Source organism: Dermacentor albipictus, chromosome 4 (assembly GCF_038994185.2).
Source record: "Dermacentor albipictus isolate Rhodes 1998 colony chromosome 4, USDA_Dalb.pri_finalv2, whole genome shotgun sequence".
Taxonomy (NCBI): Eukaryota; Metazoa; Arthropoda; class Arachnida; order Ixodida; family Ixodidae; genus Dermacentor; species Dermacentor albipictus.
The window spans coordinates 107,074,619-107,101,817 of NC_091824.1; the positions used below are offsets into that span (position 1 = coordinate 107,074,619).

Sequence of the window (27,199 nt, forward strand, 5' to 3'; positions counted from 1 at the left end):
TGCCACGTATTCCACCCTATGTACACAACTTGACCAAAGTATAGTGCATGTTCCAGTTTACGGGCTTTCGGGGATGTGTGATGCGTCACCAGCGGCGCAACGAGGAATTTTTTCGGGGGCAGGGGGGGGGGGGAGGTGCGTCACGTGCTCTGTGTGTTCCCCCCATCTCCCTTGGCTACGCCCCTGTACGTCACCGCAATTTCACCGCCTTATGGGAGGGTGCACACGAACAAGCTGGCTTATACTATAGCTCCGTCGTTACACCGTCTGAGCCGAACTTGAGCAAGCACGAAGGTCCATTATACAAAAGTGGCGGTCAAACATGCTTCCGTCCTGACAGCAACAGGGCCCAAAGAAAGTGCTGATCCAAAACACGATCTCTCTCGGCCCGAAAGTGAATGTTTAAAACATAAACACGCATCTCAAAACGTTTCGCCGAACCATCAAGGCGCGGCGGCAGCGGCGGCGTCTCTGCCCCTTCAGATGTGTCAGGTGTGACGTCGAGGCCGGCAATTTTCAATCTACGGGCGTATCGTCACTGACGTAACTGCAGGCGTGCGCGGAGATAATTAGAGGCGGAGAAAAACGCTGCGCGTTTCCCCATGTCGGCCAGCCAGCTATGTAGCGGGCGGCCTGGGGAGCCCGAGGCCACGTGCGCTGGAATAACCTATTCCTGGCACCTGCACGCAACAGCCACTGCCCGAGAGCCGTATTATATATTGAGCAGCGCGAAGAGAGATCGCCGCCGGAAAAAGTGGGTCACATCCGCACTCAGTGTGGCGCGCTCTATCGCGCTCTCGCTGCCAGCGTGACAAGAGGAGGAGAAGGGGCCGCCTGGGCGGAGGAGAAGTCCAACGGGCGCGCTTCCGAGAGAAGGTCTCTCGCTTGCATCACCATCTGCGCCACTAAGCAGCAAGCAGCCAGCGGAGTTAGCAGCGCCGGCCGGGAATGCGATCGGACGCCGCGCGGAGCAACGCCGGGTTCGAGGAATGCGGGCGAAGCCGCTGTCCGCTCCCTCTCTCTCTCTCTTGATGTGGTGGGAATCGCGGGCCGAGATCTCGTTTCAAGGTGACCCGATGGTCAAGAAGTGAAGAGGTGCCAGAAAAGCGAGCTGCGGTCGGTGTTTGCGCGCGTGCAGAGAGATCGCGCGGCGCACTGATATAGAACAGCGGAACTGTATACAGCGCCGATAACAGCTCAGATTAGATACGAATGCCTGTTAGCCGGCTCTCTGTACAAGGCGTTGCACGACCCATTTGTTTTTCTTTCCTTCTATCTTCCATTCTTTCTTTCTTTTTTGCCGGCGAGAACCAGATGGACGCGAAGGTTATGCTCCGCCTAAATGTAAATCAGGTGTTCCCTCCTCGAAGTGCGACAACACTCTCCGTGCCTTGCTATCTTCCTTGTTATATGAGTAGACTCGATAGTTGCGCGGACGAGGCAGTGCACGCATATGTTCAGTGCATGGCGGTTCGCCAATTTTCACAAATCGAGAATCGAGCAGCATGTCCCCGCTCTCCCTTCCTCCCTCCCTTCACACACGTATGCACACACTGTCGCGGACACTCCGAAGGCACAACGACAGCGACTACACAAGAACGAGAACGATGTGTATGCTAGTACCCGTAATCGGACTGTAGATCGGTTTCATAAATGCTATGGCGGAGATATGCCATTTTAAAGGGTGGTCAGTGCCATGTGGGACATGTCCTACACGGAACTGCACAAGCAACGGCAAACACCAAATTACGGTCAAGTCTGCGCCTAAAAAATTGAAGCCTTTGTGTTTCCAACAATGCTGACTACACAGGCACGCTACGCTGGGTAGACGTGCTTGCCATCCTTTGTGAGCTCGATAAGGACGGGGTCGAAAAAACGGAACAAGCGGCAGTTTGTCACGCAGCCGACGCTCCCCGCGCCCGTCATAGACAAGGGAAGCGTTACTCTTCCTCCTATACCGGAAGCCGTATACGTCGCGTGTGGTCAACGGCGTGTGAGGCAGGAGACAGTGGAGCCGACGCCCTATAGCACATGCAGTACGTGAAGGTGATTTCCTCAAGTCGAGGCTAGAATACTGAGCCGTACAAACGTCAACGAACGTTCCCTAAACAGAGAGTGGAAGGGGTGTGGAGGAGGTTGCTGGCACCATGCACAGTGGGAGGGAGGGGACCCAGCGTGAAAAGATTCGAGAAGCAACAACAGCGTCAGATCGAAACTATAGGCGCGAGCACTGCGCAGCGAGGCAGTGTGGGTCTCGGTCGGTCGAGACGGGAATAAATGTTCCAGGAACTCGGAATGGCCGGGGGATAATGACACGTCTCTTCTATCACCCTTCTATCCGGGCTGCACTGGAACGCTATAGCATTGTTTCTCCATACACGCAGTGGCATCAGCGTTCCGAAAATAGGCGCCCACGTCGTCGAAGTAAAGAATACGAACGGTCAACACGGAGAAGCGGACGCGCGCAGATATACAGCACTGATAGCCTGAAACGATGCGTGCGCCCGCGCGCCCCGATGACAGCGGAACCACGTTGGCATACTGCAAAGTCCACACTCGCCCTACAGTTCCTGCTTCAGTGAGTGCTACGCCACAATCAGTGTCCCCGTATGTGCCCCACGTGAGCATACACAGGGACGCATGCCTACAAGTTCGTGTGAGCGCACCCGGCCGGCGCAGCACCGCGTTGCGCAAACAAGAGGAGAGCAAAGCACACCCCCTTCAAAGTGTGAGGGATTCCGGCGGCGGTATCATGTACGACAGGAAGAGGCAGGGTGGCGTGCATTATACAGGAAGACGGGCGAGAACAAGCGTGTCTTTTTATAGACGGGACGCGTGAGCGGAAGTACCGTTATACTCTGGAAGCGACGCCTTGACTACCTATACAGTCACCAATGTGGGGGCACCGCACACAAAACGAGACCGAGACGGAGCCACGCTTTCGGTTTGGTGTACCGTATACGCCTGCCAACAAGTACCGGTGTACACGGCGAGGGACCGTCTTGTACTCCGATCGGCGGCGTCACTATAGGCGTTGCGTATTATGAGACACCTGCAGTGTGTCACGAGGGACGCCGTGTCGGGGAGTTCCCGGTTTATTTCGGCCACTTGGAGTCATTTAACGTGCACCTAAGTGTAAGTACAGACGCGTCCTCGTACTTTGCCCCTGCTCGGAATGCGGTTGCCGTGGCCGGAAATGGCTACCGCGGTCTCGCGCTCAGAAAGTCATAGCCACTGAGAGCCACAATATTTCACGCTCCGAGAATATATATATAAAGTGGCGTCGAGACAACGCCTGCAGAGGCATATATGGGCTACTTTGCAGTTCTATTTTAATGCGGAACCACTATATGTCCCATGATGGCACAAAAATCTGGGTTGTCCGCTGAGTGTGGCAACAAAGATCACCATCATCAGTGACGTCATCAGCGTCTTGCATGACGCCAGTAGTAATACAGAATTAGATCCAATTAGAGTAAGGTGACTTAAGGTGGAGTGAAGTGAATAACGGTGAAATAAGGTGGATTATGGTGGATTCTTCAGCTTCGCGCCAAGCACAGCAACACCCAGTCGAGGTAATAAACGCGTCCGGCGCGCGTACGGCGCGGTCCTTCTGTCGAGGACCCTATGCACACGGCTGGCCGAGCAGCGCGGGCACTCGGCAGATGGGCGAGTGCGTGTGTATGCATACGCAAGACGTTCCCTAAGGGGCGTCGTGACACGTATCAGGAAACGACAGCGCATTCGCCCCGCGGCTTTGGAACGGAATTTTTATATCGAGGAAATGGACGGCACCATGACGCTGCGGTGCCGTCTGCACATACATCGTGAGTATAGAGTGCTTCGGCGTTTTGCGAAACGTTTCTCCATACATTTCCCCCTCCCTTTCGCTCCACCTTTCTTTTCTCCACTTCCTTTTTTTTTTTTCTTCTCGCGCGCTCGAGGACAACAGAGGGACGATGAGCTCCTCGGCGACCGCAGGTCGGAGCCCGAGCACGTGCTCTTGTCCTTTAAGAACACCAGCACCGGTTAGCCGGCCGCAAAAGTCTCGACACCCGTCACCGAATACGGTTGAGCTCACGGTTGCCGTTTCTATCTATAAACAACGCCAGCCCATCGATTTCTTTCTCTTTATTTTTCTTTGCTCGGTTTTTGTTGCTCTCCTCTCTATAGCCGTCGCTGTGTATGTGCCTGCAACAACTGCGTCTCTGCAGGTGCCCTTAATATTTATTCGATATTGGAACCTGTGCAAGAGCATTACCAAGATTTGGAAGTTGACTCAGAAGATATACCGTAAAAGTTCTTTCGTTGCTTTTTTTTTGTTTGTTTTTTCTGCGCTGCATAGGTGTCTGACCGATAACGCGAAGCACAACGGTGCAATAAAACAGAAACGATCATAGGCTTACAATCTATACACGAAACGAACTGAAGGGGGGCGAAACGTGAGGTCCCTACAGATAAAGCGTCGTTAAAACATAGGGCTATGAGCATCTTTCGCTCTCACACGCTCGCATTATCGACGGGGTGACGCATTCGCCCGTAAACGAAAGAGCCAATGCCTGCCAGAGACCTCGCTCTGTATACCATACGCTCAACCACACGTTCAAGGCGCCGTTACAAATACACACGCAGGCAACATACCACAACCCGCACTGTAGGGCCGTATACTGTCTTCGACTTCTTGCGCACTCTTTATCTGCGGCATCACTTTGCCAGGCGCGTGCTTTCTCTACAGGCGTCCGCGCGCGCGCGTAGAGTGCCCGTTCTCGCAACGCAGGCCCACGCGCGCGCGTGTGCTCGTAATACAGCCGTCGCTAAATATAGCCGTTCAGCTATAGAAGCGCAAGCGGGCCACGCGCTCTCTTGCTTGATAATGCAAGCGCGTGGCCAGCCGCACGCCCTGCATGCGTCTCCGCGGCAACGACGCTTAACGACCACTCACGCAGAAACAGAGGTTGTGGTTTCGGGGCGGTTCACCTCGCCGGCTGATAGAGATGCACTGTGACGCAGTCGAATATAGGATACGCGATGCGTATAGGGTGGTGTATATAGCAAGGCATCCGTGGATCGCTCGCGATTTTGACCTTTCCTGCCCGAACTGCATAGCGTTCGAAAGCGTAGGGGGCAAGAAGGACGCTGTTTGGCCTTTAAATACGGACGCGCATCTTCGGTCAGCTACGAAGCGTCCACTGTTATAAAGGGAGTCCGTCAACCCGTGGCTCGCACCTCATCGGCCCTCTGTAGCTGCGGCTGCCGACCGAAGTAGTGCCGACGCATTGTGGGCGGGCGGACAGAGAGGGGAACACAGTGCCATTTGATGCTGTTGTGCAGCGCAGTCGTTCCAGACTATGCTATACACTGCCGCAGTGGGAAGCTCGCACGAGCTACGCGCATGCGCGTGTGGGGGACCCGACTGCACATGCGCGTAGCTGTGGGGGACCCGACTGGGTGGGGGACCCGACTGCACAGAGCGCGATCCCCTTGGTATAATCTCACATTCAACGTCACCGTTCCTCGCGCACCTTCACGAATGAGAAGTGAATTTACAGAGAGAGAGAGAGAGAGTGAGAGAGTGAGAGAGCAGTGTAACGCAGCGACAGTGCCAGCCTTAGGTAATTAGCGAAATAAATTAAGTTTGTGCGTGCTACATACAGAGAGCGAGAGAAATGAAAAAGCCGAGCGCGAATGGGGGCAAAGACCGGTGACGTTAAATGGCTTGACAAGGTCAGGCGAGCCAGGCAGTATTATATTCTGCAACATCTGCATTTGACGGACGGCAACGTTCGGGGCCGACACCGGCCTCGAAAACGCAGGCGCAGAAATAAGCAACGGCCGCTTGCGACTAACTTCCTCGCGGAACGAAGCACCGCAGAGACGGCGAAACAAGAGCAAAAATTTTCTTCGCCTCTTTCTCTTAGCACCGCGCGCCAGATCGAGGTCAGCGAAGGACACAACGGCCATCGTTAACGGCGCTGGCAGCTAAGTCAAAGCACCACCGCGGCTCGTAGCACGCTGACTCCCAGAAAAAAAAGCAAAAAAAAAAGAAGACGAAAACACTTTGCCCGGCCAGCGACGGGACGATCAATCATCGAGACACAGAGCGGGCGGCACAGGACTTAAACCTCCATTTACCGACAGCGATGGGAGGACGGTCGATATCCACCACCTTTCGACATTGCGTCTGAGCCGCGCGTCAACAGAGAGTAGAAAAAGAGACACACAAACACACACACACGCAACAAAAGCGAACGGAGCGCGCGCAGTAAACGCTGCTAACGCTTCTCGACGAATGCGTATATACGGATGGCACAAAGTGCGGCGCGTGTTATCCTACTCCGTATACAAGCACGCGCATCATTCAATTCCTTTTTCAATGTACCTCGTCACACCACCTCAACACGCGCACGAACGGCGGGGGGGGGGGGAGCGGGCAGACTGCATTAACGAGTGCGCGTATAGAAGAGTTACGGGCGTGGTGTATACACCATGTGTACACATACAGGGCGCGAACCGATTCGGCTTCATATATCAATCGCGGCTGAAAGTCGGCGCGTCGGTACCGCCGCGGGTCGAAGTCCTCGCCGCCGAAAGCGGTGCCAGACGGTTAGCCGCACGAAATATTAACACACGCACGCGTAGCAATACCGCCACGTCTCGAGATGTGTCGACCCCCTTTCCATCAAAGGTTAACGCACGCGGTGACGTCGGCAGAGGAAGAAAAGAAGGAACTGTTGCGGCAACGCGGGGTACCTAACGAAAAGTGCGAGATGGCGGCGGTGGCGCGTGGGGCAAGTACGTATACAGCCTCGGAAAGAGAGAACAAGAACGCGAGACAATCGCGCACCTTGCTTGCCACCGTTGCGAAGAAGCGGCGGCCGCGTCGGTGATCCATCGCGACGTGGGCACAGCGCGCCGTGTACAAAGGAAGAGGGAGAAAAATAAGGAGTGTGGTTTCATAACCGGCGCCACGCGGGCCGAGACACCAACGCTGTGTTAGCCACATACGGCGGCAGCCTGTCTGTCTGGATGTATGGCACACGCGGAATGTGGGGGAGGGCGTAAACTTTCGCAACAATGGGGCGCGCTACTTACACGCAGAGGCGCCAGCTCAATCGGCGCGCTTGTGTGTGTAGGTATTACACACACGCGCGCGCGGTCGGCGCGCCCAAGCGCCGAGCAGGTGCGGGGGGCATTCACCGACTCCTTGCCGCCGTAGGCGCAGGTTCGTTGCGGAGGTATAAACTGAGTACAAAGGCGTACGGCTCTTTCACGGCCGTGGCCTATACGCTATTCGCGCCACTTCTCGACCTCTAGCTACGAGCGCCCGACGAGGACCTCCAACACAAAGGCGCTCAATCATCATTCGCGGAGACAAACGCACACACATATACGAGCGGCAGTAATACGTGTCAAGAAGTCGCGGGTCTAAGGCCATGGTGATGACGAAGGAAGACATGGCGAATGGGCGCGAAGTACACGCCGACTTTCAAGCAGCCTCACCGAGCCGGCAACGGGTAGTAAAGTTAGCTTAGCTTATAAGTTGCGTCACATCCAGTGGCAGGGCTCTTTTAAGAGGCGCCGACGCAATGTTCTAGAGGTGAAGGTGCTTCGGAGAGTGTGCTGCTGAGCCCTCAGCGCATAGCATCCGGTGGCGTACATGTACTGTAGATGAGAGTAGTAGCTTGGTGCGATCGCATTTCCTGCTTCTGGCAGGAAATTCTACCTTATATAGAATTCCCATAAACGTATATCTTATATAAAGTATAACGTTTCAGAGAAGGGTCCACGACATAAATTTTAACCGACTGCACTCCTCCGAGCTGTACCATCATCTTCCATTCACTGTCGCGCGGTGCCGGGTGTGAATATATATATATATATATATATATATATATATATATATATATATATATATATATATATATATATATATATATATATACATATATATATATAAAGCATAATATCACCATTAGCAGACAGAATGCAGAGCATAGAGGAGGTGTGGTCCACCTCAATATCACATTGCGTCTTCGTTTTTCATTCCCGTGGCAGCGGCCACAGACTGAGCCAAAAATAAAGCGCCTTACAGGACAACGAAGCGAAGATTCCGGACAGGTCGCAGACATAAGCAGCAGACGATCCTTATGCAAATGAGTATACGCGCCAGCCAGCCCACGATAAAGCGCGCACGCTCCATTAAGTGACAAGGTACGACACCGTGATCCGAAGTACAGGGCGTTCAGCGAATTCGCTCAAAGAACTACAGGTGTACAGCTATACGCAGCGAAGCGATCCCCCGTTACGGCGATTAACCTGACTCGAAATCCGCCGAGCCCCGGGACAATGTAGGTGCGATCGGCGCTGCTGACGGACGCCACACAAGCGTGCGTCAACACGAGTTAGCACCGTCGGGTGCAGCGCTCCGCGTATATACAAAGGGCGAGGCGGCAAATTTATTCATAAATGCGGCTCCGCGGGTATATACGCTGACGACGACGCAGCTGCCCGAGTGCACTGACTGTATACGGTGCAATTACTCCCGGCGCGACACTGATTAAGCCCTCGAATGCTGTTAATTTCGGACTCGTCCCGAGCAAGCAGAGCGGTTTCATTACGCGCGGGCTGCATAATTTGGCTACGCGCTCCAGCGGAAAACGTGTTACACACGCGGCGTGCGACGGAGAGACATGCGGACCAGGCTTTTTTGCCTTCGACTTCCCACTGTACAGAATCTTTCTTTCTTTTTTTTTTGAATTTTAAACGCAGGAGATTGAGCAGATGCTCTCTGTTCGCGCGCTCCCAGGTTCGATTGCCAGGCCGAATGCACTTCAATGTTTCAACGGCGGCAGATCTACAATCAACGGAATTGACCACTTTCACTTGCTGCGCAGCTTTGGCTGTGTGACTGCGCAAGGGTTGTTGTAATCGTGACGCAACTCTGCGTAAGCCCCACTGTTATACGGAGATATCTTTTCTCGGAGGCTATCGCTCCAAACTTAGCTTCGAGTCTCCACACGCTATGGTGTAACTATTGTAAATATTCGGTTTTTTTATTTTTTATTCGTTTTTCTGTTCAGCTATCACCGCTCTGGCCTAGCCTCCTCATTCCTACGGCGCAGTTTGACCCTGGCCTACGACTATACAACATCTGTGCGAGCTGACTGGGGGGCGCAAAAAACCAGATAAATATTGAGCATTCGAATACTATACCCGTTGACAGTGACTTTACACAGTTCCCACGCTTCCTCCCTTTCGTTAGATTAACATAATTCGCAAATTCGTATTTTCTGCATATTTATTCCCCCATTGTTAGGCCCTACCAACTTTGCGGAGCAAGCTACAGCTTCATAAGGTTTCTTTTTTCCTTTTTTTTAAGCCTTCCCTACTGACAAGACATTATTAGCAGTGTGTCGGCAATGGCTTTAACAGGTAATCAGGCGTTTAACTTTATATAGTGACCCATTAAGTGCTACTGAACTGATCGATGCAGAACCACTCAATACAACTGCTATAGCGTAACTTTTCTTCCTTTCTTATTACAGTCAAAGTGATGACATTTTTACCTCGTCCTTAAGCTTTGCTCTTGTGCGCGGCATTATGCATAGTGATTACACCGTTCCCTCTTACAGCGCTTACGACCTTCGCGCCACGTTTAACTGACGAAAGTGCCGTTTCGTTAAATTAGGACACTTCGAGAAACGACGCTGCAGGCGAGCGCTATACTTGCGGTAGCAGACCTGCGTTTAAATCTGAGCTGAATGCTCCGATATATCGTTTCCAAACAATGCAACGAACGCCGCGACAAGCCGAAAGATCTATCTACAATATGCGCCGGAGATCGACCAGAGCATGTCCGTATGCAGCAGCAAGCGACGTCGCCTGCACGAACTCATCCCCGAACCGCTATTCATATCTGCCAGACAACGCTCTGGAAGCGGCCAAACGGGGGCTGGAAATCTTGATTTAAGCGGCGCAACATGCCGTGTTTCTTTTTTTTTTCTCGCTCTTCTTTTACCGCCTTCTCGCTTATCTCACAAGCCGCAAGTATGTATACTCTTTCAAGGACCTCTTCGCTGTCGGAGGCAATGACGCTTTTACGGCAAAAAAGCACACAACTTAGAATCGGCGATGCGTGCCACTTCGACGCCTGGATCTACCCTACTGGAGGCCTCCATCTAACGGTTCAATGGCCTCGAAAAAAAAAATAGAAAGCGGGGAAGGCACGCATTGATGCAACGCTCCGCAGCCGCGTCGACGTTTTAGCGAGGCCTCCCGCTAGTGACGGCCTTGACCACAAACGCCCAACAAGGCGCGCGCGCGGAGAGAAAGGTGTGCACGAGACCAGCCTCCTGTCTCTCTTTCACAAGGCATCAATTACGTCAGTCGACATAACCGCGTCGTCTTAAGCCGCTCTCTGCGGCGACTTAAGACAGAAAGAACGTCATAACGGGAGTTCCTTGCGATTGCCAACAATAATGTCGGTTCTCAAGGTTCTGAATTGAGGACTCTTGCCGTTAATGTTTACACCCTGCCATGCGCACGACCACGGCAACGACTGTAACAGATCCTTACAGCGGTGCAAGACCGGAGAGATTGAACATTGGCTCGCGATCCACCGAAGCCGCCCGTCCGAGCAAGAGACGGACAACGGCACAATGAACGGGGACGATGACGTCGACAGAACGGCGAGATACTTTTGCCAACCGAATCCCGGTCGAAGACAATGCGCCTGTCGCCTAGTTGACGAGTAGTGTTCGTCAAAGGTATCGAAGCCGTTGCACGCGTGACCGGACATGTTTTCCGGTGTTTAGAAATTCCATCGATTCCATCGTATCGTATACAAAGACACGCTGTCGCTCGCGCTTCTCAGCTGATGGAGGAGACGCGTGACGCGACAGGACACTGGTTTCGCAACTTTTGGCAAAGACTCCACGTCTTGTGGAACGGAGGCAATGGAAGCTGCCGCTAACATGGCCACTTAGGGCGGCAGACAGGGGTAGAAGAAGTGCACCTTTACGAAGCCTCTCACTAAAGCCGGACAGATCCGCTGCCGATATTTGCCAAGGTCGCGGGCAGTCTTCACGTCGCCGCTATAACTCCCCCGAATAACTGGCATGGAAGGCCCTCAAAACAGCAATGACAAAAACATTACTCTGGAATACTATCGCGAAATCAGGCACGCGGACACAAGAAGACACAGATATACAAACACGCTACGCTCTTGCAGTGGCCGTGCCTACGCTTGCGCTCCTAGAATACTCCTTAAGATGTCATATACCAAAAAGCCCACACTGCAACTCCCCCTTACAAAAAAGTGTCGTGTATTGGGGGCACGTTAAGGATCCCCTGGTGGTCAAAATTAATCCGAAGTCCACCGCTACGGCGTGCCTCATAATCAAACCGTGGTTTTGGCACGTAAAACCCCAGAATTCAATTCAATTCGCTGACGAATAGCCGGCGAAGAGTTTTCGCGGGTGTGAAGAAGCCACGTGGGCGCATTCGTATACAGCGGACGTTCGCGGGCCAGGCGAGAGCAGAGGGGGGTGGTGTCGGCATCCCCTTTTCGGGCCAGACGGCTCGAATGTCAGTTGCGCAGCCAGGGCCAGCTGAGAGAAGGAACGGCGAGGGGCTGAGGGAAAGGCCAGAGAGGCGGCGAGCCGCCAACCCCTTAAGCCAGGAGGCGGCGGCGTTTCCAGGGCAGCGGCCTCCTGACGCGCTTCCAGAGGCGCCGCCGCGGCTTCTGAGCCGGGTGCCTTCTCTCCAGACACTCGCTCTTCTGTTTTTAACTCTCACCCTCGCTTTGTGCCCTTACTCTCTCGTGGCCTCTAAATATACTCGAGCGCACGCGTTTAGGCGACCGAGCTCCCACGCCAACGTGTATATACCACCGCTGTCGCAATCGGAGGAATACCGTCTGGATGAGCGGGATGAACCAGGCCTTGGGCCTTCTCGGAACGCAAGAGTTCGTCACGACGTCCGGCCACGAGGTGTTAGTACACAGCGGTTACAAGGCCTGAACCGGCCAACTAGAAATAGAGGGAGAGGAAGGTCGACTAACAATATGCTTTAGCAAGCACGTTGGACTACGTCAGCAGGTCGAGTACGCCGGGCATTTAGATGTTTCAATGCACACAGCTCAAAGCTGACGTCAATGACCGGCTGGAACCACTTCGAGCTTGTGTTGAAACAGGCGACTAGTACACACCTATGCCGCGCAACAAGCGCCTAGCGGAGATATGTTACGGGATTGGGCGAGCGCTGACGTCTTCTCACAAACAACGTTGCACCACCGCTGCAACCGCAGGCTCATTTTAGCCTTCCAAAACGGTTGTCGCATATCTTGTTGTGCAACAACGCCGATAACTGCGACGCAGGGGAAGAACGAATTGCACACCGAGGGCACGTGGGCTGCAACGCGGAAGGGTGTGCATACAGTATCCCACTGAGCATCGCGCGATCTGTGGATACCGGGCGGCGGGAGACTGCAGCGCGACAAGCAGCAAAGAAATAACTAAAGCACCGAGTCGCCAACAATATCCTCAACGAGGCGCGTCTTCGGTAATGGTGCCAACTAGAAACTACGAAGCAAAATTCATGCAGAGGTGTTATCCAGAAGCTAAGCCACAGTGCGTCACTATGGCTGCGGCAGCGACACTGGCACTTCGTCACAAACGCACTTGCGTCGTCTCCATTTTCGTTTTAAATAGTCCCTCAAATGGCGGACGCACATACGGAAGCACGTCACGTAGTCAACCACGTTTCCCGAAAGGCGGCAAAGTACGCAGGAGACACGCGGTACGACGAGGCGTCCGACACGACGCCGGAACGATGGTTGCTCCAACTATTGAAAGCCGACAGATGCGGTTACTGCAGGTACTATACTACCACTATAGTATATACAGTGCGTCGGATGTCACGCGGAGTCGCGCAGTGTGTCTCCCGCATTTAGCAGCGATCCAGCGAAGATCGATCGCTCGAACTAATGCTACACTCGACTGGTTGCTTTCGAGCGTTCTGGAGCGCTCTCGCGGGGCAGTTCACATTCGCTTGGTTCATCCCGAGCGCCAAGCTCCAGCTCAGAGCACTCGCAGCCGGCGCTCAATTCTTCGAGCTGGGAGCGGAATCCAAGATGCGACCGAATTCCAATCGCGTGGCTCCTCCGATAGCACGGGGAGCAAGCCGCTGAACGTTCGGCTCGGGCCCGTTTTCTCTACATAAATCCAATGGCCGAGAGGCATATCCGCATCGACGCAAACCGTGTCGTATGGCGCGGTACAGGAGCACGGTCGAACGTGCCCTCCCATAGGATACTCGGGCGTGTGTACACTCACCTCCGAGGTGAGCGACAGCCTGCGGGCGCGCCTCAGTCCCGGCGAGCAGTCGGACGACGAGGATCCCCCGGAGTCCACCGAGCTGGTGGACGAGCCGAGGTTGCGCCAGTGGCGCGACGAGGCCGGCGAGATGGAGGCGCCGGAGTCCCTGCCGGGACTGTCGGGCGGCAGCGAGTGGCTTCCCCCGCCGCCGCCATTGTACACGTTGTGGTTCCAGTCCAGGCGGCGTGTCGGGGTCGAGGCGCGGTTGCAGTTCTCGTCCAGCAGCCGCCGGGCCGGCGAGCTGGCGCGCGACGAGGGCGAGTCGGTGCCCAGGTCCCGGTAGCGGGTGAGCACGGGCGAGCCGGCGTCCGAGATGGCGTCCCCCGAGCGCTGGCGCGTCAGGCTGCGACGGCTGCCCGAGGACACGTCGAGCACCACGCGCGACGACAGGCGCGGCAGGTCGGACACCACCTGCGGGGAGAGCAAGCAACACGCGTTGGCATGCTGTAGAACTGTACGCGATACGGCGCCGTTCATTTCCCTCGCATTCTTGAGAGGAGGAATTCCTTTACTTCGGGTGCTCCTAGCTAAATACACGTAAAAGGGGAATTCGTTTTTCTCGGCAACCACTGTACCAAATGTGACAACGTTTGTTGCACTTAAAAGAAATACTATAAATCTATAGTGACGGTTGGCGTTTAAATTTTATTTATTTAGGTTATGAATTCTTTATTAAACGTTTTCAAAAAATCGCAAACCTCCAGAAAAGTATCAAGTTTACAACTCTGTGACTCAGCAATGAAAAATAATATCGCGATTCTGTGAATTGCATCTTATAGTACATCTAAAGCGGACAAAATTGATATGTTACACATGAACCATGAAATATTCAGCAATACGAAAACACAGCTTTTGCAGAGCCCTTGTACACAACGTAACGGATTCAGTAAGATATAAATCGACACATCGAATTTGTCCGCTTTGAATGATCTAATGGATGCCCCTTACAGAACAGCGATATCTGTGTTCGATGCAGAGCTATTTATTGGTAAACTTCGTCCTTCTTTCTTCTTTTTCTTGCCTTCCGCATTTTTGAAAATTATTTTAACAGAATTCAAGCTCCAAATCGAAACTCCACTTCCAAGAGTCTCTAGAATCTAACTTTCTCTCTCAAAATCGGCCCAGGGGTTATCTCAAAAAACCATTTCCGCGTTATACATTTATTTGAATAGGTTGCGTTGGAGCTGGGCCCGAGCTAAAGCTTCCTCGTAAGCGATAAAAGCGTGTCTTTAGCAAATACAGACTAGAGCAGGAAATATGCATGAACCACAGTTCTAGGTGGGCAGGACTCGAGGTAAGTGCTACCTAAAATTAAGTAAGATAAATATAATTAAGATTAATTATTTGCTTAAAATAATGATTAAATATAAAGCTAATTTATCAATTATAAGGAATTAAGGCAAATGATCCGACCACGTCACCAGCTGCTAAAAAGCACCCACCGAGGAATTCCTCCCCCCCCCCCCCCCCTAGATTTCTGTGCCTCGTCCTCCTAAAGGGCACGTATCTCTGTGTCGTTCCCTACGCTCTTTCCACCTAAACGATCTTCAGGATGTCACAGGCACTTTCACCATAACACATATATAGAGTAGCGTTGCATTACTGCTGCTATACGCTCAAACATATCCAAATGTTATTAGGCTCTCTCTCTCTCTCTCTCTCTCTCTCTCTCTCTCTCTCTCTCAAAAGCGTGTGCGTACGTCAAGTACGCCAAGTGCGCCGTTGTGGGTAGCCAGCAGACTCCGCAAGTCATTATCAAGGCAGGCGCGACACAGATATTACGAAGGGTGCCCGCTTACTGCCGTGCCAGTTATCGTCTACATGTTCGAAGGGTAGCTCAAAATGAAGTCAACTACGGTTCGAAGAGTGCACGACCTATAAGAGCCCGCATTCCACATATACAGATTCACAAATAAGAACAACATGCCCACGTATACCGCAGAAATTTCTACAAAAATTACTAGAGGAAACTCTGGGGTTGCGATAGTTCAGCTATGCTATGGGAATTATGGCCAGTAGATGGATTTGTCTTCGTGCTTCTGGCTTCAGACGTTCTTGTGACGTTATTTACTACGCTTCATCTGTCCAAATGTCCAAGCACTCGTAGTCCTGTAAACACAACAACGCAATTAAGTATCCGTGTACACGCGTAGCCATTGCGAATTGTTACACTTAGCGCAACTGTGTGTCGAAAACGGTCAATTTGCGAAGTCACAAGTATACGCTTGAAGCCAGAAGGACGAAGTTGAGGCAAATCCGTAAACTGCCGATCGCGGCACATGCCCGTCGGACTGCATGCCATGAAGCTTGTAGCTCCAGTAGACACTATAGCACCAGAGTTCCCTCTAGTAATGTTTGTAGGAAACCGCATGAAGTGCACAGAGGAGAACGGGCTGCTGCCACTCGTGCTCACATACCTTGGATCGGTGCTCGAACGACGGCCTGGGCGGCAGGCGCGAAATGTAGCTGCTGCTTGAGGTGGAGGACGAGCTCGAGCTGGAGCTGTCGCGCAGGGTGGCCGACCGCCGGTCGAGGCTCGTCGATCGCAGCGACGACGTGGACGAGTAGAGGTGCGACGAGCGCGACGAGTACATAGACGACGGCACGGGCATCCTGGACACCACTTGCACGTCGGCCAGCTCGCGAGGCATGCCCCCACGGCCGGCGGTGACACTGCTGCGGCCGCTACCAGCGGCGCTGATCACCCACGGGAGGCCGAAGGCGACGCTCCTCCCCTCTGCAAGAGCAGAGACAGAGCCGTCGTCACTGCCGGGTCAATCACCAAAATTGCAATGACAATCATTATGGAAAGAGCCCCCCTTCCGCTCCCCCGGCTGTTAAACAAACGCGGGTTATCAGCAGGCCGAAAACATGCATACACGGAAGTAGTTGGGACCTGGCTACGGCACTGTGTGGAACACTTAGCGCCGTTCGGAGAGGTTTAATTCTATTACCTCGGTACGTGCAAATGAAGCTGGCTCACATACTGAGATGCGTACTGACTGATCCGCTAAATTAAAACACCGCAAGTGCCTCGCTTGATGGGGCCGCTCCTGAGCTACTCGGCGGAAGAAGCCGAGCCACTATCCCTGTGTGCTCACCGCTGGTGTCGGCTCCAATTACAATGAACAGGCAAAGCCGCACATACAGTCTGGCATGAACAATGGCGAAGCGGAGGAACCGCAAGTTATACCCGCGCGCGCTTCCGTACTCTCTCCCTGCAATGCTTTCTTGGAATGTCGATGTTTAGGTAATCGTAAATTCCAACTTCAAATCCCAAGCGCTATCCACCCGAAAGGTCATCCAAGTGTGCGAAAACGTTAGTATACCATCTTCCAGTTACCTGACCGGGGCGCCGTGTTTGACAACATTATATATATGCAGCCAGGAATATACAGAGAAGCTATACGGTATACAGCCGCGTAACACAGCGGCATCGGTGAACGCGCGACAGAAACACCCGCAAGGGGCTTCCTTTCGCGTTATCTCTCGTGCACAGGAAGCCGTCTGTAGAGTCCTCCGCGGCGCAGTGGAGACATTCCTTTCGTCACGTGATCCCGGCCACTTACGATGGCGGAAGCACATATGCAACCCTCCGCGAGGCACGCCGCAGCGTTGGCGTGAGTGTCGGCGTCTGCTCCAAAACCTGGAGATAAACAAAATAAACGCGAGGGACAAACGGCGGAAGGCGTATGTGGGCATCCGCAACGCTCATCTAAAACACGCCATCAAGGAGAGACAGCGGCTCTTATCTTATAGTCGCATACCACACACGTCTGTCGACAACAGACACGCCGGGTTGCTGCGTTGTCTGCACTGTGCTTATCCATTCGCAACTACAAAAAATGCGCACAGAGAGAAAGAGCAAGAACGAACAAAGACGCCCGCGTGGTGCCCGGCTAATAGCGTCTACGAGTGGGCATCATAGACGCGTAGACGGTTTACCGTCTCCTCACTCGTCGTTCGTGCTCGCACTCGGACCGGCGTAGTGTGTAACGAAGCGGGTCATACCGGCGCCAGTCACAAGGGAGAAAGAGACAACCGGGAACGCCCCCCCTGTGGCACAGGCACTGCACACTGAACGGAAGCTACGTTCAGATATTATCCATGGCACTGTAACGCACGGCGCATTGATGCACAACTATGAGGACTAGCAAATCGCGTCCAACCCAGCAACGAGCGGACACGCACAGCACAGCTTGTAAACACGCCTACGTCTTACAGCGAAGCTGTCTATGGCTTGTATCTGGGGAAAGAAAACGAATCATCGCGTGGGCCGATCCTGGTGATAGTGCAGGAAGGGTCCAAGCTCAATGGCACGTATCCCTGTGGGCTCGATGCATGACGAAACGTCAGTGTATATGTTTAAAGCAAAAATAGAGAGAGAGAGAGAGAGATTAAAGAAAGAAGGAAAAGAAAAAGGTCATAAAAAAGAGAAGAAATAAAAATTAAACAATAATAGAATAGACGAAACAAACAACGAATATATGTATTTGTGGCTTTACTCAACCGACACGGCATACCATACATAACTTAATATAGCTATTGAGCAACATATATACAGCTTCGCTGGTCTTCTATTTTCACATAGTGGAAGGGCTCTGAATGTTTTTCTTCCTGCTTTTTTTCTCTTAATTTTCCCCAATCGGGCACGTATGTGTAGTGGCCTACGGTCCCTGGTATACATGTACTTAATTAGCAATTCTAATTATTTCTTTACGCTTCATTTATATGGTTGCCACGACAACAAGGCAAGGAAGAGACCACGGAGTTACCGGGGAAATTCTTAAGGCAACGCGGCGAACACGGTTGGGAAAACGTCCGTAATATTTATCGCTGCAATCGGAATAAAAATATCAAAAAGCTCTTTGGGGGCGCGGCGGCGGCGTTTACGGGGAAAATTCAAATTTCGCCACATTGTCGGCGCACACCGCACGCGCCATGAACACAAACGCAATAAGAGCGGGAATGGGGGAAGGGAGGGGGGGGGGGGAGGGGGCTAAACGGAAGCAGCAGCAGCAGCCTACGGGAAGAAATAAAAAGCAGCCAGGTGCAGATAGGACGCGTTAGGGCGGCTTATTTGCAGAAACCTGCGTCTGCAGACTATATGGTGACAGGGCGCTCGCTTGCGCAAACTCAGGTAGAAAAAAAAAAACGAATAAAGAAACGGAAGCACGAGGAAAGATGTGACAGGGAACGGGCATGCATGCCTCTGGGATCCACGAACACAACACGTGTACACGGCGAGGCGACGTGCCTCGGAACGAGCATACACACACATCGCCGCAAACGCGCGAATCGACGCGGGAGCGGCCGTTTCCGCTTCTTACGTGGCAGATAGCCGAGCGAACGACCCAAAACGGGAAGCGTGAGCCGGGATCCAAATAGCAGTGACGCAACGCAGGAGGAAGGCCAGCAGCCCGTTCGCAGAAACCGCCTGGGGTGGCCTCTTCCAACGCGCCTCTTTCGTTTTGTTCCAGCAGCAGGTCGGAAGCTCGCATCTTTCGACGGCGTGTATACATAGCTATGCGCGCGAAATGTCTCTCCCTCTGCCTCAAATACATATAACCTATAAGCGCGACATTGCCAAAACTAAAGTTTGGTTCTGGTATAATGTTGATCTATGCACTAGATCACCGTTACTATGTAGAGCGAAACGTTTTCCTGGAGAGCCAGCACTGTTTGTGAGTAGCACACGTTTACGTTCCCGCCACGCGCATCAAAATCAATTAGCAGCCGCACCGCGTAACTGAAACGCGTGCTACATGTCTACAGTGCACGCGCTATAACAGCGTGGGCTGTGCGCTACATGTCTCTGTTAAACAAAGCAATTGACCTACGACGCGTGCGAAGTGTATAACAGCATGTCGTCGACAAAGGCAGGAGGCCCGCACGCGTGAACTATCTGCACGCGTCGCGTAACCTCGTTAAATTCAAATTCTTTATTTTTTCATGAAAATACAATAAAAGTGCGTCCAGTACTGTTTGGACCCGTAGCCGTAGGCTAGTTATGGGTCCAAGAAATGAAATTATATAATGCAGACACTTCGTTACATATACAATAAGAACTTGGAAAAGTGGAGAGGGGAATATATACATAATACATATGACAAAAATAAGGCATAACAAGAAACAGTTGATTCAATTCAAAAACATTCGGTATAGGTGAGGTAGTTATATGTACGGCTGAGATGGATAACATACTATGCAGTGAGCTACGCAGCAGAGTCTTTGCGAGCCTACTATTGCATACACCGGCTAAAGACAAAATTAAAAACCGATGAGGAAGACTGGCAGTCGGCGTTGGTCTCGTAACAAATCTCGTGTGTATGTGCCCGTCGTCCAACGGGCGGCAGCGCAATTTAGTTTTTCCTCCATTGCATGAGTGATCACAAGAGAAAGAAGGTCGAAGAGCGAAACTGGCAATAAAACGCCTCGAAGCGACGATGGCTGAGCCGACCACTAATTGCGGGCCATTTTCTCCTCGTACCAACGGTAAAAAAAAAAAAAAAACGAACCAAGTGAAAGGAAGAACGATGTGCTTGCTGATTACGGCGAACCGGCATGTGTAACCGACGCGAGTGGCCCTGCTATTTTTGGAAAGATTGTCGCACGCAAAGACTGGGTGTGTCTCAATGTGTATGTGCCAACGAAAGGCATACTAATGCAATAGCATTCCGCATGATACCAGAACTTCGGTGCTCACGCTGTGCACTACTCACGCTCGCAGCACTACTGTATCGTTTCGTATTACAGTTTGTTTTAACGAATACTTCAAGTCATTTTAACTAGAGATAAGAGGTCGTCTTTGTGCAGGCGCGCTATTCATGCCGTGTTAATTAGGACACTTCTTTTTTTTAAATTGCGAACTGCTTGCAGAGTAAGCCGTTGTCAGGCTCCTTGGCCTTTCGCTCTATCTCAGTTTTCTGTACGCCATCGAAATAAAAATAGTTGTTCTAAGGGTTATAATGTGATGCCTTATCTGTGAGCCATGTTGCTACGCTATGTCGCACCGTCATTAGTAACACTTAAGCAAATTTCGCAAGCTTTCTGCATGGGACTACAAGGATATTTTCCCCCACAAATGAGAATCGCACTTAATTTCGTGCAACAGCAAACTACCTATAATAGGGAAGCAGCGCCGTGAACAGAATCTACTTTTTTTTTCTTTGCTCCAGATTCCCAGTGCGGGCATAGACATCTTCGGAAAAATGTGATCGTAACGCGAGTACGAGAATATAAACGTCGCGGTCCGTGCGCGTGTTCAGTAAATGGTGCAAGTTGTCGTTCAAAAGTTACAGGTATGGTTGCTGCCTTCCGGGGGACGTAGCATCGGATACCTATACGGATTAATGTTAGCGATCTAGCATTAATCACAGTGCACTAACGGTGCACGAGAGTTTGTGTGCCGCCCACCAATAAATGCAGGTCGCAGTGGCTGGGATTTGAACCCGCTACCTTGCGCTCGGCAGCAGAGCCACCCCGGAGTTTTAGTACATACCGGGTGTTTCAGCGAACATTTAAAAAAATTAAATTGCCTGTGGCAGATAGCATAGCTGCCACAGGCAATGTCCATGAGCTGGTCTACTCGAAGAAGCGGACATGCGCGAAAAATTGAAATGCATAATTGACTAATTACCAAAAGAAATCACTAAGTTTTAACTAATCACTTTATGGCACATATTGTAACTTACAAATTCTAGCCGGAGAGTTCGCAAGGCGGATCCACTCGGAACGAATTGACAGTATGCCACCAGTTTCGAGAGATTAATTCCCGCACTTTGCGAAGAAATGCATTCGCGTTCCAATTACTTTTGCGTTTCAATGCATAAAACGACGTTTTGTTAACAAAGTAAGTGGAACGACAGCGCATTTTTGCCACAAATTTGACGGCGCATATCTCGCAAGTAGTGTCATAGACACAAGTCCTTCCAAGTGGATTTGCCTTGCAGTCTCATCCACTACAATTTGTAAATTGTAATATGTGCCTCAAGGCCACTAGTTAAAAACTTAATTAGTGAATTTTTGTTAATTAGTCGATTATGCATTCAAATTTTTTGTGCAAGTAATGTCCGCCTCTTCGAGTAGACCAGCTCGTGGACTAGAATTGCGCTGATTCTTTGCAAAGGGGAGCGCAGAAGCGTTGCGGAAAAGAGACCTGGACAGGAAAGACGCACACGCAAGTGAGCGTCTTTCCTCTCCAGCTCTTTCTTCCGCTACGCTTCTGCGCTCCCCTTTGCAAAAATCATGTCAAACCAACTATTCCAACAGCTTACTGTTCTATAGAATTCTGCTTTCTGCAACGGGCAATTAAAAAAAAAAAATTTTTGGAAGTGTTCGCTCAAACGCCCTGCATATTTGACAGCGAAACAAACCGCGACTACGATCTTAGGCAGATTTTCCTCGCCTTGTGCTGAATCCCAGGAATTGAGCTCACGAAGACTCCGCACAACGAACTTTTTGTTCAGTCATGAGGCGCGAACGGACGACGATACAGGAAAAGTAATGACAGGAAATTTAAAAAAAGAAGCGTTTTTGTGTGTGCGCGTCACACTGTCTCCGTGTCGTTCTCCGTTCGCGCACCGTTCTGAAGAAGCAAAACCAACTTGACCAAGCTTCCACCTTAGCAACTACAAACGAAAACGAGGACCGGACGCAGCAGCCCAATTTCGATGTTTTCCAACTGCTGTCGCAGATGAACCAAAAGGCTTCGCGTAGGATTTTGGAAAGCGGCGTGGGCAAGCGAGCGCGTATACACCGGTGGCCAGAAAGCTAGGAGGGCGCGGAGGGGTTAACACGAAGCGTTGAATGCGGGTGTACTGCGTTGCGTTCCGCGACAAAGAGAGAGAGGTCGGTGGGGGGGTGGGGGGACGTTGTCGCCGAAAGTGGGCCAAATCGGCGGCGGCTGGCACGCTGCACGCTTTTCTGTAAAACACTGCCCCCCCCCCCCCCCCCCGTCGGTGGGGGCTTCCGGTTCCTTCCGCGCAGCACACACACCGCCGCTCTCCCGCACTCTCTTTTTTTTCTTCTTCTTACTTCCTTTTTTCACGAGCGGGTGACAAAAGGAAGCATCCCGCTCGGCCGTTAAAACAAAAGGAACACGGCGAGCCGCCGGCATGGAAAGAGTTGCGCCGGCTTTCTTCTTTTCGCGTTCGAGCGTCGACGTTCCGCAAAAACGAATAAATAAAGAAAAAAAAAATTCCCGAGCGAGCACTACTGTGAGGCGGGTACGTGCCGCCTCTGTCACCAGAATACGCAGCGACGAATGCTGAAACAAAGAAAAAGAAGTGGGGGCTGGGGGGGGGGGGTGGAACAGAAAAGAAGGAACAAGCACAGACAGAAATACCGTGAAACACAAAGGGAGGAAGGAACGCAAAACTCGAGCGGAAGGAGGCGTGCGCGCTCCGCGTGGGACCGGGCACCCCGGCGGACTGCGGAAAAAAACGCGACTTTACAATTGTGCGACGGAACTGCGCACCCATACTATGTATGCGCACGCGCTCACAGTGGCGCGTAGTGTTGTTTGCGACAGCTATAACGGTCTTACGGGCGCTTTTAATTCGCTTCCTTCCCGCGTGTGCCACCAACCGACAGGCAGACAAGAGAGCTGCAGGAGGGACAACGGCGATATTTTTGTAGCCGCGCCAAGTGAGTGAGAGAGAGGGGAAATAAAGAAAAAAAGAATTGTCAGAAAAACTAGTGTTGCCGAAGCTGCGTTGACTCACGTGACCATCGTGACGACTGCATTCCCGATTTACGTCACAGGAAGAAAGGCTCTTGCTGGCGCAACTAGCAAGAACACTTCTGGAAAGGGAAGCCTTCCTTGAAAACGCAAAGGTTCGTCTATGTAGCGTCCGATGTCTTCCACGTGCCTGTCGAATTCGACCCTGGCGCACAGTAACAGCAGCTCAGCGACAGTGGTGTTCCATGTTCGTTATAGGCTTTTGGAGGAGCAAGATAACCGATAGGATTGCGAGCATTATGGGAAATACACGACGAGGTTGTATACGTGCTATCTCGTCCAGCGCAGATTATCTGCAAACGAAGTGTGAACACAAAGAGCCGCCTTTTCGGGTTCGCAACTAGGAGCGACCAATCGCGCCAGCAGCGCAAAGGAAGCGCGGGCCAGCTGTCTCACGAGGGCGAAAGACAAAAGAGAAGACACATCCGGAGTCGACCATATCCGCCGATCGTTCAGAGCAGCGACATGTGGTCGAAAAAAAAAAATGTGAAAGCGTAAAAAACGTCGGCTGCACGCGTCCTGTCTTCCTCAGTTTTGCTAATAACGTATGCGTGGCTCTAAATTATCTATGACAGGAAGAAGTGAAACAGCAGTGACCCGAACAGAGGCATCAAAGATAAAAGGAACGTGTCACCTAACGGTTGAAAGAGAGCACAACCCAGCACTTCTAAGGTTCCCTGGCTATACTGTGGCATTGCCGACACTGCTGACGCAGCTGCCCGCATAGCATGGTGAGAAAGCCCCACGCTTTTCCGTCCCATTGTCGAAAGCGACCGAGTTTCCTACAACAATCGCTAGGGGGAACTCTGGCGCTGCGATCGAGAGTAAAAATTATTTTGAAGAACCATTGAGGAAATATGAAAGAAAGTAAATGGATTGCGAGAGTGTTCACGTATTTGCACATGAAAAACATTGACTCACAGTGGAGGAAAAGAACTAGGGAGCTTGGCAGCGAGTATGCGACCAGTATAGTAAACAACGTGGCAGCAAAGAACGTCAAACGCAAAGTCAGGGAGGCTGAGACAATCTCATGGGCGGCGGCAATGGAAAAGAAGCCTCCTATGAGTAATTATCTAAGAGGAAAAAACGAAGCCAGGAAAGAAAGAATTTATGATAACTCAAAGGGAAGCTCTTTACTCCTCGAAGCGAGATCAGGAAAGAAGAAGCATATGCTTCTTCTTTCATGGGAAGAGGCATATGCTTGCTGCAGTACAGTATAGGGTAAAATATGGAACATGTTGTTATTTACAACTTGAAGATATCTACCCAGCTGTCGATTTAGTCTCCTCTGACCTCCTAAGCCCTTGGGTTCAGGGATAGCAGCGGGAAACGAAATATGTCCGCATTAAAGATTAAAAGAGGCGATTTGAGGTTTGGTAACAACAGAGAATGTGTGTGCATGTGTGTGTGTGCGAAACCAAATATACAGGCTTTCACATCGTATAGATGATGCGGAAAAAGCCACAGGAGCGCGAACACCTTCTTTTATTGGGAGTCCACCAGTTTGCGTGGACGGAATTTCCCTCATTTTCATTACTCCCACTCTGTCATCGGGCGACTGCAGCGCCATATATCCTGACGCAAACCACGTTAGCAGTACATGACTTATGCCTTGCAGGCACCACCAAGGTCGCGCTAGTATGAACCGACTTCTCGGGTGTGGCTTTTTAATACACAGAAGCTTCTTGCCGGGCAGAAGCTTAATTGTCTCTGTCTATATAATGCGTACCATACTTGGCATGAAGGCAGGACGCTACACGATTCCTTCTCGACTCATTGTGTCTCCTCCTTCCGCGGTTCAGTGTAATCACGTAATTACTTCACAGTTCCGCTTTATTATTTGCCACAATTACTCGTATACACCGGGGGTATCACGTACGAGTAAGCCATTAAGTGGGGCACTAGTAGACTTTTTCTTCTTCTGACATCTACAGGTCTTAATGAAACTGTGTGCATACTATGCGAGCGCGTTTGTGCGCGTCCGTGGGTGCATGAACCGTTTTTGTGGCTGCTGTGTATACGTTTTTGTCACCGACACCTGGACTAGACGGACTAGCACCTCCAGCTCCTAAGTGCCGGCATCCATCTAGATAGCATGTACACTGCTAGTATGGACGAACCCGCTCGAAACACCTCGCTATCAAGACTCCCCCCTCCCGCCCCGACACGATAACTTTCTGCTGGCTCGTTTTGCGTCCCGTTTACGAGTGCCGGGCCTCCCCACCCCACTTCGCTCGCTACTCGGGCCTACGGCTCGTAACTTTCCCGGTCGTACACGGGGACACCGCGGAAATACCTGGAGCGGCGCAGGACGGAAGTCGGGCGATGCACGCCGCGCGTCGGCGCCAGAAGGGAACAGCAGTGCACGTCGGGGGGTTTAGTGACAACGCGTATACAGGCCGCCCGTCGACCAAAGTGCCGGCCGTAAAAGGAAAGGGTTAGCGCCTGCGAAGCCTATGCGGACACGAAGACGTGACAAAAAAAGAGTATATATATATATATATATATATATATATATATATATATATATATATATATATATATATATATATATATATGAATGCTAGAAGGCTCCAGCTATCGAGAGTCCCGCCTATAGCGGTTTGTTTTCCCGTCGCAATTTCCATTGGAATTTCGCCACTACCAACGCGCGTGGAAATCCTGGACTCAGAAAGCATGGCAGTCAGCAGCAGAAAAGGAGAACCCAGCGTATTGAGTAAGCGTGATTCGGTACTGGAATCGAAGCGGATGAAAACAAGCCGAGCGCGACAAAAAAGAAACGAAAGGTGAAGACAGGGGAATTTATCATGACAAGGAATTTTCCCAAGTCCCCAGAGGCTATAATGAAATACAACCGTATCTTGCACCACTATCGGTGTTACCTTGGGAACATACATATAGCGGCGTAGCTGGAGGAAAGTAATGTAGAGGGATGGAAGGGGGTGTCAGAATACCGATGATCTTCCTGTTTATCGTTGTTATCATTTACTTTTTTTTAAGAGCCCTTCATGAACGAAGGAATAGGTTGCCAACAGATTGAAAACACCCCTGAAATAATGTTCTCGCTACATGCGCTGCAGCATGGAGGGGAAGGCGAACGCGTCCAAGCCCAGCGCCTTGAGGCAAAGCCTCCTTGAGTTTACTTGGAAGACGGCATAGGAGGAGATACACGTGGAAGGAAAAAAAAAAGTAAAATATCTCGGAAATAGAAACGAATAAGGTCACTTAAATTATCAAGTGCAGCCAGACACACTTTCAGACTGTTGGCGCGGAAGAACGAAGACCTGCCGAGCCTTATCGCTAGCGTACGCGACAAACCTGAGACGACCTACATAAGCGTGTCGAGGTCCCTCGCGAGTCACGTCGCCAAAACGCTAAAGGACGCACCATTAACTACTCTAAAATAAGCGTTTACCCTATTTGCATGCCGGCCATCGGCTTCCGAGAAAGGTTAAAAGCAATGCATCTGACCAGACATTCGTGACGACCTGTTCAGTCGTGGAGCTGCGTTTTTAGCACAACGATAGGCATCGCGTGTGACGAGAAACAAAAACTTACCGTTGAAAATAACGTAGCACTTGGACTGCTTTCAACATAGCCTTACGCCAACATAATCTTAGACCGCGCGTCACTTCTCTTACTGTTAGTACAAGGCGGCGAGAGAGAGAAAAAGAAAGTAAAAAAATATTCCCCGCAGCTGGCAAATGTCCGACTAATTTGCTCGCTACGGATGCACAGCTTGACGCCTGCCTTCCCGCACATATTTGGCGAGAAATATATATAAATAAACGAACGCACACACGTACGATTTCGTCGACGACCGGTGAGAAGCTCAAGGTCTCCGAGACGATCTAAAAGTATGGGAACCTATAAAATGTCACAAGAGCTTTATAGCATACATTTTCGTAAACCATGCGCGTGTTTACAGTTGGAAGGAGGCAGCAGAACGGTAAGGTTCTGCTGCAATAATCGCTGAGGCGCGACGGAAACTCAAAGAAGCTATAGGCGCGGTACAGAAACTTACGACAGGAAGCGTATCACAGGGCACACACACGCACACGTTGCCGAAAGTAGAAGAAAT

At 51.4% G+C, this 27,199-nt stretch overlaps 1 protein-coding gene across 3 annotated transcripts in view; it reads right to left on the reverse strand.

Moving 5' to 3' along the window:
* Positions 1-27,199, reverse strand: part of LOC135920933 (ubiquitin carboxyl-terminal hydrolase 2-like) — a 284,940-nt gene that overhangs the window by 114,523 nt on the left and 143,218 nt on the right. For 2 of the 3 annotated variants that reach the window (XM_065455220.1, XM_065455221.1), the window contains exons 2-3: positions 15,794-16,113; positions 13,335-13,787 (exon numbers count right to left, since the gene is read on the reverse strand). In XM_065455220.1, coding sequence (XP_065311292.1) covers positions 13,335-13,787; positions 15,794-16,027 — 687 coding nt within the window. In that variant the 5' untranslated portion in view covers positions 16,028-16,113. Of the gene's footprint in view, positions 1-13,334; positions 13,788-15,793; positions 16,114-23,101; positions 23,139-27,199 lie in introns of those variants that run through there. The other variant, XM_065455219.1, reaches the window with a different exon arrangement.